Source organism: Fukomys damarensis, unplaced genomic scaffold, assembly GCF_012274545.1.
Source record: "Fukomys damarensis isolate Sample0158 unplaced genomic scaffold, DMR_v1.0_HiC HiC_scaffold_9, whole genome shotgun sequence".
In the NCBI taxonomy this organism is placed as follows: Eukaryota; Metazoa; Chordata; class Mammalia; order Rodentia; family Bathyergidae; genus Fukomys; species Fukomys damarensis.
In genome coordinates, this window is record NW_022900921.1 from 1,313,859 (window position 1) to 1,326,622 (window position 12,764).

The 12,764-nt window shown below is 45.9% G+C and overlaps 1 protein-coding gene across 4 annotated transcripts in view; it reads right to left on the reverse strand.

Moving 5' to 3' along the window:
- Positions 1–245: 245 nt before the first annotated feature.
- Positions 246–12,764, reverse strand: part of Znf354c (zinc finger protein 354C) — a 28,430-nt gene continuing 15,911 nt past the window's right edge. For 3 of the 4 annotated variants that reach the window (XM_033761511.1, XM_033761510.1, XM_033761509.1), the window contains 4 exons: positions 5,815–5,941; positions 5,243–5,335; positions 4,163–4,192; positions 246–2,721 (listed from right to left, as the gene is read on the reverse strand). In XM_033761511.1, coding sequence (XP_033617402.1) covers positions 1,298–2,721; positions 4,163–4,192; positions 5,243–5,335; positions 5,815–5,941 — 1,674 coding nt within the window. In that variant the 3' untranslated portion in view covers positions 246–1,297. The remainder of the gene's footprint in view (positions 2,722–4,162; positions 4,193–5,242; positions 5,336–5,814; positions 5,942–12,764) is intronic. The other variant, XM_010623765.3, reaches the window with a different exon arrangement.

Genomic DNA, 12,764 nt, shown 5'->3' on the forward strand with positions numbered 1-12,764 from the left:
CATTTGCCAGATGACAAAAGTATCCGCACGGCAGTCTTCCCACCTGTTTTACTTTACCTTCTCTAATACTGTAAGACACTATTCAGCTATACAGATCTATATCAAATTAAGAAATAGGAAAGCAAAAGGAAGAGACTCCCCTTAGGCAAAATTTTAATTTAAAAAATCATAAATTGCTAGAACTACCTTTTTATTTATTTATTTATTTATTGGTACCGGGGATTGAACCTGGGTCCTTGCACTTGCAAGGCAGGCAACCAAACCACTGAGCTAAATCCCTGGCTAGAACTACATTTTTAAATCAAGGAGTTGTGAATTTTTTGCACAGTTCTGTGCACATATATGCATACAGACATACATGCACACACGTATGTGCAGTCATGTCCTATATATCAATGTTGCGGTCAGTAATGAAACTGAAAACTTCCCATTGCCTGGTGACATCACACAGCCATTGGGACACAGCCTTAACGACATCTCAGCACAGTGCATCACTCGCCTGTGGTGTTGCTCGTGCAGACCTACCGTGCTGCCGGTCAGGTAAGAGAATGACAACTGTTACTGGTGCGTGTATCTACTGTACTATGCTTCTGTGATTACTCTAAACATCTGCCTTCTACATATTAAAAAGCACACTACAAAGCACCGCTGCGCTTCCCTGGCGGGCCCCATCTGGTGTCTGCCATGTCCCTTGGTGGCATCAAGAGGCCATGTGCACTGATGACCTGGACCACACCAGTGCATGCATGATGCCTGTACAACACTCGACGCCTCACGCCTTTTTAACACGTCCCTACCACTTGGGGACACGACTGTACTCACGTACACATATACTGTTTAAGGGGCAGCCTATCAAAGAGCTTTATTTCTTCCATGTGAAGAGTTAAATATAAAGAAGAACTCTGTCTCTATGAAAAGGAGAGCGTCCTAAGTCAGCCTGCCAATTTAGGAAATGAGGCCCCACATTACATTAATAATTCAGTGACTACTTGTAAAAGAAAATTCACATACTGAAGCTTACACTTAGAGTATGAGGTAAAGTACATATTATTTTTGCTTTTCTACAAAGTGAGGCCTTCCAAAATTTTTCTATGAATTTTAAAACTGTTTTTAAAACCCTTAAGATTTAATAGTGCTCATAAAATTTGATGTGTTCATACATATTTTCACTGAAAATTGACCTTGTCTTAATATTAACTAGCTTTTTTCCTGTAGAAGTTAAAGGACTGAACCTTTTAGGAATTGGTGCTCTATTTATTATTGTCCTGATCACTGTCTAATGAGAAGTCTTGGATTATTAGAGAGATAAATTAAAGGTCATAGGCTTATCTCCTCTCAGAAATTTCTGACACTGTGCAGAGGAGCCATAGACGAAAGGCTTCCCATATTCCTTCCATTTGTAGTCTCTCTCTTTATTGTGGACTTTTTTGTGTCTACAAAGGTTTGATCTGTAACTGTAGGCTTTGCCACATTCCATACACTTGTAGAGTTTCTCGCCAGTATGGATTCTCTCATGCTCAGTTAGGAATGAATACTGACTGAATGCCTTCCCACACTGGTTACACTGATAGGGTTTCTCTCCGGTGTGGATTCTCTGATGCCTATAAAGGTTGGATTTGCAGCCAAAGGCCTTGCCACATTCTTGACACGTGTAAAGCTTTTCCCCAGTATGGATTTTCCGATGCTCACTGAAAGATGAGTACTGGTTGAAGGTCTTCCCGCATTCGTTACACTGGTGGGGTTTCTGTCCACTATGGATTCGCTGATGTTCAATAAAGGTGGAGATGCGCGTGAAGGTTCTCCCACACTCCAGACACTGGCACAGCTGTTCTCCAGTATGGAGTCTCTGGTGTTCAACGAGGGATGGAAACTGACTGTAAGCTTTCCCACACTCGCTACATTTATAGGGTTTCTCGCCCGTGTGGATTCTCTGATGCCGATGAAGCTTTGCTCTACAGTTGAAGGCCTTCTCACATTCAGCACATTTATAGAGCTTCTCTCCGGTATGAATCCTCTGGTGCATGGTGAGCGTGGAACACTGGCTAAAGGCTTTCCCACATTCCCTGCAGCGGTAGGGCTTCTCTCCTGTGTGCACTCTCAGGTGCTTGATGAGGGTGGAACTGCTGCTGAATGCTTTTGCACACTCATTGCACTTGTATGGCTTCTCCCCAGTGTGGATTCTCTGATGTGCAAGAAGGGATGACCGGTGGCTGAAGGTCTTCCCACACTCATTACACTTGTAGGGCTTTTCACCAGTATGGATTCTCTGGTGTTCCAGAAGATGAAGACCCTGGCTGAAGCTCTTCCCACACTCATGACAGACATGAGGCTTTCCTCCTGGGTAAATCTGGAAGCATCTCATTAGGTCAAAGTTCTGTGTAAAATCTTTCCTGAAGGTATAATACATATTGGGCACCATGTCTATGGGAGCACTCTGTTGTGAAACAAGAACTGTGTTTATAAATGAGCTCTTGCCCAGGTCTAGACCTGTAAGGTTTCCATTCTCACTGACGGTGTTCTTGGGTAAGGCTGCCATTTGCCTAAGGGGATTCTTCTGTTGCTCCTGTACTATCCTACCCTCAGGATCCTCAGATTCTTCAAAGTCCATGTCCCAAGGACCATGCTCAGAAGACTTTTTCTTTATTATTCCACGAGATATTTCTTCAATAAAAATGTCCTGTCTGACGGGCACTGCTTCTATGTCAGGCCAAGTCTTGAAATCTGAAATGAACCAGAAGAATTAATGCCTCCTGGAAGAGACAAATTCATCAGTGAGATAATAAAATTGGCAACAATATATGTAAAAGAGGTTTGACAGCACCTGATCTCAAAGGTGGACCTGAATTGAGAAAAAGATGATGGGATAGTGGAAAGAGAAGGAAATCAGGATTATTGTGGCACAGTACGTTGGCAGTGAAGAGGCTGTAACTCCTAGGTAAAGTCAGAGTCAGAACAAGCCATGCAGGTGTGAGGATACAGATGATGTCATGTGATAAGCTCAAGTTAAATACTATGAGGTTCTTCGATTTATCATCATTTCCTACTCTGTGTATGCTAGGCAATATAGTAGGTAACCTGTCTTTCCTCTCTCTTTCCTATTTCTACTCTGATTATATTTTTCCCATCTTCCCTCTGAAATTCCATACATAATAACTTAAACAGGTGGATTGTTTTTCTTATATTTTGTGATTTCATATGTGATTATAACTTCATATCTCAGTCTGTGAAAGGGGAAACAGTCTGTTAGAAGGAGGACATTTGGGTTTTTAAATTTACAACAGTCCTGACACATGACTGAGGAGATAATATCCGATACAAGTTTAAGATTCTAATTATAAAGAAGATTTAAAAAGTCAGGCACCTATGGTGATAAAAACAGCATGGTGCTGGTAAAAGAGCACACCTGAGGATCAATGGGACAGACCAGAGGATGCAGAAATAACTCCAGACATACTCAGCCACCTTATCTTTGACAAAGGAGCCAAACACCTTCACTGGAATAAGCTGGAAAAACTGGCTTTCTACATGTCAGAGATTGAAACTAGGCCCATATCTTTCACCACACACTAACCTCAAATCAAAATGGATCAGTAGAACAGTTGAGGAGAGAGCAGAAGGCAAAGACTTCAGCAACAAAACCCAGACCACACAGTAAATACTACAAAGAATCAACAATTGGGACCTCATCTTATTAAAAAGCTTTTGCGTGGCAAAAAAAAACAAAAAACAAAAAACAAAAAAACAAAAAACAAAAGAATGAAAAGCATGGGAAAATATTTTTACCAGCTATTTCAGTAAAGGACTAGAATATATAAACTAGAATATATAAACTAGAATATATAAACTCAAAAATATATTTCAATATTGAACTCAATATATTGAACTCTATATGAGTCAAATATATGAACTCAAAAAAATCAGATCCCCTCATATTTAAAGACCCAATACAAAAATGGGCACCTGAAATAAAAAAAACATTTCTCAGATGCAGAATTAGAAATAGCAAATAAATATAAGAAAAAGTGTTCAACATCACTGGTCATTCATGAAATACAAATTTAAAACAATTCTGACATTCCACCTCACTCCAATATGTTTGGCTGCTGTTAAGAGATCAACCAATAATAGGGCTGAGAATTTAGCTCAGTGGAACTGTGCCTACCTGACAAGCCCAAGGTCCTGAGTTCAATCCCTGGTACAAAAAAAAAAAAAAAAAAAAAAAACTGGAGGGGCTGTGGGAAAAAAGCTTTATTTATAGCTTTATACTCTTTAAGAGAAATCCATCGGACACACACATTTAAATACTAAATTGTTCCCTTGTGTGAGAAACCAAAAGTGGAAATAAAGACTGAAATGTATAATGGATATTGGGAAATGGAAAGAAAGGTTTCAAATGGGAAAGGAGAACAAGGGAGGTGGAAGAGAAAAAGGGAGGGACAAGAAAAAAAGTGAAAATAGAAGGAAAAAATGGAAACAAAGCTTTTGTACACAGGGAGGGGAGGGGGGCTTGAGAGGCGGTAAGGGATAAAACAAAATTTATTTTTTAAAAAAATCAGGGAGGGCTGGGGGTTTAGTTCAGTGGCACTGCACCTTCCTTGCAAGCGTAAGGTCCGAGTTTGATCCCCGGTAATGGGGTGGGGAGGGATTAGGGGCTGGGGATTTAGCTCAATGGCACTGTGTCTGCCTCAGAGGCACAAGGTCCTGAGTTCAATCCGTGGTACCAAAAAAAAAAAAAAAAAAAAAAAAAAACACCTGCAACAGTCTATCCCTTGGGGGAAGATTAATAAGCTGCAGTCAGAAGACTAGACAGTCTTTATAGAAAAAATGCGAACAATGGAAACTAAACCAAGAAGAGCCTTACACATGCTAGGTGAGTACTCTACCACTGACCGACACCCCCAGCCTTTGTAGAAATCTTTTGAGGATAATGAAAATCTGTGAGATCTATGAATTCAGTTTATCTTGAAGTTCTAGAATATGTCCAAGTCCCAACCCTAGCTCTGATCCTAGGTAGAAAGATTTATCTTGAGCCGGGTTTAAGGCACAATGGTTAAACCTTTCTTTACTCAATCCATAATTGAAAATAACAGTATTAGATAAGTGCAATTTAGTATCTGTAAGTGTTTCGATAAACCATGCAGTTTAAAGTACAACTGGGCCTGGGCATCTCAGCAGATCTGCCTCCTCCGGCCCTGCACATCACTGGCTCCCTGTGCCCATTCCCGGTGTCGCATTCCTTCACCTGGACAGATGTCAGGAGCTATTTCTCTTTCTTCTGTGCAGGGATCTTCTCGCCGCAACTGGGAAATCACCTTAGGCATCGAAACTGGAATCCCTACTCACAGAAAAGGAAACGGGGTCTGAATAAAGCACAGAGAGAGAACCCACACAGAACTCATACACCACTCCACTGAACCTCCACAGCAGGGGGGACCAGCCTAGGGAGGTGGGGTGGGCAGTACACTTTGGGGGGGCGTGAGGGCTTCAGGGGTAGATGAAGGAACAGGGCATAGCTCAGAAATAAGACAGGCCCCAGCAATGAACACCTCCGAGTCAGGGTGGTTCCACTACAGTTTTCAACATCTAACCTGAGATCAAATCTTTGACCTGCTTCATGAAGGAACATTAATTTGGGGTGGGGTGTGAGGAAGGGCAGGAGGAAGAGGAAAGGTTAACATAAAGAACGCAGCAACAAAAACATGCACTTTTAACTTTGCAGAGATTTGGCTTTTCCAGAAACCCCCAAGCTCTAAACCCAGAGAGGGCTCTCTAAGCTGTTCCTCTAGCGCGTCCTTCCTCACAGCAACTCCTTACCCGCGGAGACCAGGTTGCTGTAGTTCTCCAGCATCACCTCCCGGTACAGGCTCCTCTGACCAGGGTCCAGCTGCAGCCACTCGTCCTGGCTGAAGAGCACAGCCACATCCCTGAAGGTCACTGACTCCTGCAACGGCAAAGTCATTCCTGCTCAACCAAGAGCATCATCTTCAGTGGAAACTCAGTAAGAAAGGGACACCAGGGTGCTTAGCAGGCAGTTCTGAAAAATGTCTCAAGATTATAATAACTACTTAAACAAATATTTATTGAATACTCATTGGGAGCAAAGATAAATGCCACATGTTGTGGGGATTGGGAAAAACTGGCCAGGTCCCTATCATCAGGGAATTAGAATCCCAGCCTTTGATCTATGTCTCCCATCCAAAATCAGATCTCCCGCAGTGAGTTTGATTCTGTTAGGAGGAGGGACAGTCAAGATTGTGTGGCCCAGAACTGTAGCCACCTGTCAGGCCCTTTAAAAAGGCGATTCCTCAGGGCCCAGCTGAGGACTGTCTGCTACTACCTTAGGTCCTCGAGCTACCGTCTGCACCCCCATTACCTGCTCCTCCTCTGCCAGAGAGCCCGCCACCGCCTCTGACCCTTCGGACCCCCCATCTCCAAGTCAGCACCTGTCAGACAGCAGCCTCGGCTCCAGCCGCTCCAAAGTGCCCCTCTACGCTGACGCCAGTTCCACGCCCTGCCAACTCTCCTGTACCCACCCCTTCCAACTGAGGCCCTCACTCCTCCACTGCCCTGTGTGGTGCTGATGAGCTCGCTTCTCCAGAGACAACCCTCATCTGACATCTCACATCTGCTCAGCCCTCCGACTTCCATCTACTACCCTGGAAGATGGCTCTGAACAACCCTGACCGGTCACCCTTTATCACCACCCACTTACGACCATCAGTCTCCTCAACTGAAAGCAACACGCTCTATTGTGTTGTAAAAAGGCCCAAGTGATCACTGACCTTGTGGAGTCCGTATTCCAGACCCACATGCCTACCTGGGACGACTGCCATCAGCTGCTCTAGTGCCCTGGTTCAGCACAGAGGAAAGGTGCACAATCACCATCGAGGCCAGGAGACACCTTCAAGATACGGCCCCTGCCCGCCAAGGTGCAACAGCGTGGGCCAAATGCATGGCTGCCAGGGCCAAACCAAACTGACCACACCACTGGGGACAAGAAGCTCTCACCAGGTCCCTTGGAGCACTCCTTCATGGTGTTCATGTAGCTGCCAAAAAGCCTACAAACAAGTCCAAAGCTGCTTCTGTGTGACAAAAGCCTCACAATGCCCAGTGACTTCTCTGAACAACTATGTGAAGCATTTTGCATCTACACCCTGTTTGATCCAGAAGACCTGAAAATCAACGCATGGTAAACTCAGCAGGTGTGGCCCAGCCTGCTCCTGACATCCAACACAAGCTCCACAGACCAGATGGGTTTGCTGGCCAGAATACCAAAGAATTACTTGAAGTAGCAATGACTTTTTGCCAACAGAGACTGGGAAGCCCAGCAAGAAGAGAAAAAGATGAAACAAAAGGTCGCATTCCTCGCAGCTGTATTAGGAAAACCACATCTGACCAGAAGGCCAGTACCACTGTGCAAAGGGGGAGGGGAACCAACGAGCAAAGCCCCTATGTCCAGATGAATGTGCCTACTGCAGAGAAACTGGACACTGGAAAAATCAATGTCCACACTCAAACAAAAGACCAATGGTCACGCTGGTCCTTGTTACCAACCCGAGCCTCCAATGCCAGACCTGATCAGACTTGCTGAAGGAGATTCAGATTAGCACAGACCCGGCACCCTCAGTCCTGGCCCTCTGGCGTCCCTGGTCAAAGTGACGGTTGGGGGCCCACCAGTGACTTCCTGACACGGGAGCTGTCCATTCTGTTGTGACCACTCCAGCAGCACCCTCACAGAGGGAACTGCTGCCATCATAGAGACCACGGGGTCTCTGCCAGCCTGGAGCCTGCCGCCTGGGAGGATGTGAAATAGTTCATGAACTCCTCTATCTGCCTGATTGTCCCATTCTTCTACTGGGATGAGAACTGTTAACCAAACTCAGAGCTCTGATACATCCCATTCACGTCTGAAGGGCCAGCCCATCTGACCTCAGAGATCAGAAAAGCCTAGTCTTATCAGTTGTGGTCCCAGAGAAGAATGGAGACTACATAAAAACAGAAGTAAACCCTTCTGATCTCCTCGAGGCCTTTCCAGAAGTCTGGGCTGAAAAGTCCCTGCCAGGACTAGCCAAAAACTGGCCCCAATTATACTAGACCTCAGCCAGGAGCTACTCCTGTCAGACTCAAAAAGTATGCCATGCCTCGAGAGGCACGACTTGGCACCCAGGAACATACTGACCACCTCCGAAAGGCCAAATTCCTTAAAGACTGTCAATCCCCTTGGGACACTCTCCTGCTGCCTGTCAGAAAGCCTAATGGGAGTTACCAGCAGGTACAGGACCCCCAAGCTGTCGGTGCTGCTGTGGTGACCATCCACCCAGTAGTGCCTCACCCATGTACTTCACTGAGCCTGCTCTCACCAGAGGCAGAGGCAGCCTGGTTTACGTGCCCAGACCTCAAAGATGTCTTTTTCTGCCTGTGATTGGCCCCCCAGAGCCTCTCTTTGCCTTCAAATGGGAAGGACAAAGACACAACTCACCTGGACCAGACTCCTGCAGGGCTTTAAAAACTCCCCCACTTTGTTCAGAGAATCTCTAGCTGCCAATCTAGCTGCTTTCCCAGGAGAAAATCTGAACTGCACCCTGCTGCAGCATGTGGATGATCTCTTGCTAGCCAAGTTAGTTCTAGAGACTGGCTAATAAGTATCCAGCTATGCTGGCCTTCTGTTTGGTACTTGGATTTATCATCCCTAAAGAACACCAGGGAATAGGACCTGAGAGAAAACATCTGCTCCCTTCCCAGGCCAGCCAGCAAAAGAAAACTCTGAGAATTCCTGGGGGCAGCAGGTTTTGCAGAATTTGGATTCTGGGATTTGCTGAGAAAGCCATGCCCCTCTATGCTGCCTCAATGGACCAGAGAGCCAGCCTTTACAATGGGATGATCTGCTTTCAAAGACACCAACTTATCAGTACCCCTGCTTTAGGGTTACCAGACTTAAGCTGAGAATTTAACCTCTTTGTTCGTGAAATAGACCACGTAGCCCTAGGAGTCCTAACCCAAACTGCAGGGCCCTGGCAGAGACTAATGGCCTAATCTGTCCAAACAATTAGACACTGGCAGCAGATGGACACCCTGCCACCGTGTCCAGGCAGCAGCTGTGACTCATGAAAGAGACAGACAAAACGACCTTGGGACAGAGCCTTTGAGTAGTCCCCCACTTAGCTACGACTCTGAGGAACAATCGAAGACATAAATGGCTTTCAAATTCCAGAATGGCCAGGAGCAAGGGATCCTCCATAAAAATCCCAGTCACCTCAGAGACTGTGAGGCCTTAAACCCAGCCACCCTTCTGCCTGCTGAGGAGGCCAGCCAGACCACAACTGCGAAGAAGTCGGTGACAGCTCTTCTCCCACCGACCCAACCTTACCTTGGAGCCAAAGCCTCACGCAGATGCCACCCTGTTCACTGATGGTAGCAGCTTCGTGCTGGCTGGAGAGCGACTGGAAGGGTGCAGTCACTGCCACAGACCAGGTCATCGAGACAGCCCCTTCCTAGAGGGGCTCAGCACTGACAGCAGAGCTCTGGGCCCTCATCCGAGCCCTCCGATGGGCTGGAGGAAAGACTCAACATTTACACTGACTGAAAGTACACCTTTGCTGCTCTTCATGTCCACGGCAATATACAAAGAGAGAACATCTAACAGCAGGGGAAAAGAAATTAAAAATAAAAGGACATACTCCAACTCCTAGAAGCAATCTGGGAACCCAGAAAGATGTTCCTCATGCACTGTCGAGGACACCAAAGAGGACGAGATCTTACTCTAAAAGGAAACCAATTGGCCAATAAAACAGCCAGAGAAGCTGCCAGACAGACTAGGCCCAATGTCCTCGCACCCCTGCAGGTTTTTAAAGATGGTCACATTGGCTACCCAGAAAACCAGACCAACAGACTGCTTTTTATTAAAGCAAAGGCCTTCATAAAAGAAGGGACTGCCTCCAACTGCTGCAGATTTACCCGATGCAAAGGACAATCCTGGCTGTTACTCACTAGAAGAGAATTTATGGACTCAGGAACAGGGCCCCTCAGGATGGGGTCAGGCCTCTACACACTACCAGGTGCCAGAATCTTCATTCCGGCACACAGCGCTTACCCATTTGTTTTACAAACCTATAAAAGGACTCACTTAGGAAAAAACAAAGCAAGAAGTTCTCTTAAAGAGATACTACTACAAAGCAAGACTCCCCTCAATCTGTGCCACAGTCTGATAAAGATGCCACGACCTGAGCCCACAACAACCCTCTCCAGAGACGCTACCACCCCCAGCAATTCAACACATAGGGAATCCCGTTTGAAGTTTTACAGACAGCCTTTATGGAATGCAGCCCTGCTTTAGACACAAATACCTATGAGTCACAGTCTGCACTTATTCTGGGTAGGTCAAAGCCAAACCAACCAAGACATAAGTCCTAGAAGTCATTCAACCCCTCCTCTGAGAGTTGTTCCCCAGTGTGGACTTCCCTTGTCAATCAGGAGTGACAATAGCCTGCATTTGTGGAGCAGGCTGTCCACAGCTTAGCTGACATGCTAGATTAAATGGAACCTTCACAGCGCCTATAGGCCACAAGTTTGGGAAAAGTAGAACGCATGAATGGAACCCGAAAGGCTGCCTTAGCTAAGTATTGCCAAGAAATGGGCGCAAGCTGGAGAGGTGTGTTAGTGCTGGCCCTGCCCAGTCAGATGCACTCCTGGGCCCTCAGGTTACTCACCTTATGAAATGATGTGTGGGAGGTCACACTTCCAGGGAGACAGACAAACAACTAGGGGTTAATTATGTGGCTTTAGAACTACAAGTATTGGGAACAATTTTCTCACAAATCAATAAAACTGTGTTAGAAAGAACCCCGATCCTATGGGAAGTCCTGCATAATCCCTTTCAACCAGGAGAGTCAGTGTGGGTTAAAGACTGGAAAAAGACCTCCCTGTAAACCAATCTAGCTAGGACCTTACGATGTTTCCATGTGTGCCTGCCACCCTTGCTATAAGTTGTGCTTGCTCTCAGTTACAGGTATTGCCCCCTGGATCCACCACACCTGTTAGAAGGCCTATCTGCCCAATCCTCCAGTCTAGGTAGCCTATACTGACCCACAAAACCCTCTCAGCACATGACTCCGCTGTGAAAGGTCTCCACCAGATAGCCCTGAATTCAAAATCCCTGACCAGCTGCCAGTCAACTGCCCTGCTCCCTGGAGGCTGACCAGTCTACGCACGGCTGAAGCCTGAGGATACTGTACACAGGATTTAAAAAAAAAAGAGAGAGACTGTCTTATGTAATGCCATCCCTGGTTTCTGGGTGGATGGGGATCTAGATGGTACCCAGGGTTCACTGTCCATGGGTTCTATGGTATCTTTGTGTTTTGAGTCAGTCTGATCTTGTATCCCAAATGGAAAGCGTTACTTCTTCAGCTGAGTCACAGGTTGAGGATCAATCTGTGCTGACAAGACAGGACAATCAATCTGCTTCCAAAGCATTAGAGATGGCTGTACAGTACAGGAGTCAGATCAAGTCTACAGTGAAATCAGTCAGAAAGGCCCAAGAAAAGGTAGTGAAAATAATACCCAATCAAGCAAACAAAACCAAACCAAAACAATACCATTGCATAGATCTCTCTGGCTTTCACCAGCTGACCAAACCAAAGGGTCCCCCACCTCTTCCCGAGCAGCTGCTTAGTACCACTTTTGCCCTTTACCCACAAACCTACATGGGGGTCCCCATTCCAAAAGGAGGGACTCTGCAAAACTCCAGACTGTACCAACTCTACAGATAGCTCCTTGGACCCGTAACCAGGGGAACTATTTAGGCTCTACAGACACCAATTTAACCTGTGTTTCAGGGCAAAAGCCCCTGCTTATCCAACCCTACCAGGAAACCCATCCCTGACACTCTGCTCTAAAAACCTAGCTCTGCCTAGTAACATGGCCCAGTGTGACCTACCTGGAGCCGGCTTGGGTGGAGAGGCCTCCTGCTGGTGTGTAGAACCCAGCTGGATGGGCATCTGCCTGAAAGTATTTCTCACCCTGAGACCCCAAGTTAGCTGAAGCTTTAGCCCCCAATTCCAGGAAAAGGACAGCAATTTTACCATCTGTACTGACAGAATGGCACTGCTGCCATGCTGGAGGCAGGAATAGGAGGAATAAGGTCCTCTGTGGGATGATACTACAAGCTATCCCAAGAATTATCACCGGAGATGGATCAGACTGGGGACTTTCTAGCCACGTTGCAACAAATTAATTTGTTATCTGGGGTTACTCTCCAGAACAGACAGGCCCTGGACCTCTTTACTGCAGAGAAAAGAGGGAATTCTGTGTTTTTAAATGAAAAATGCTGTTATTAATCAATAAAGATTTAAAAGTGCCCAACAGCTAAGGAACTCACAAGGAGGTCTTTGGAAGCTTTTCGGGTTTGACTGGACCACGTGGCTCCTTTCCTTACTTGGGCTCCTCTTGCCTACTACTCTTACTGCTCTGGTCCCTATTTGCTTAGACTATTAACTGACTTCAAAATCAGGTCCAAGGTCTAACTTCCAGTAAAAACTTTTTCAGGCTATCACCCCAAAACCACATACAGCTACACCTATATAGGGGCAACAAAGGGGGGAAATGAGAAGTTTTAAAGTTTTAGGCCTTCAAGACTTAAGAATTCTCACAGGCCCTTTTATTCCTATTTATCCAGAAACAGCCACATCCAAAACCTCTCCCAATAAGTGGTATTTATATAATCACAATGCCAAAATATAACTTCTCTCTCTCTCTCTCTCTCTCTCTCT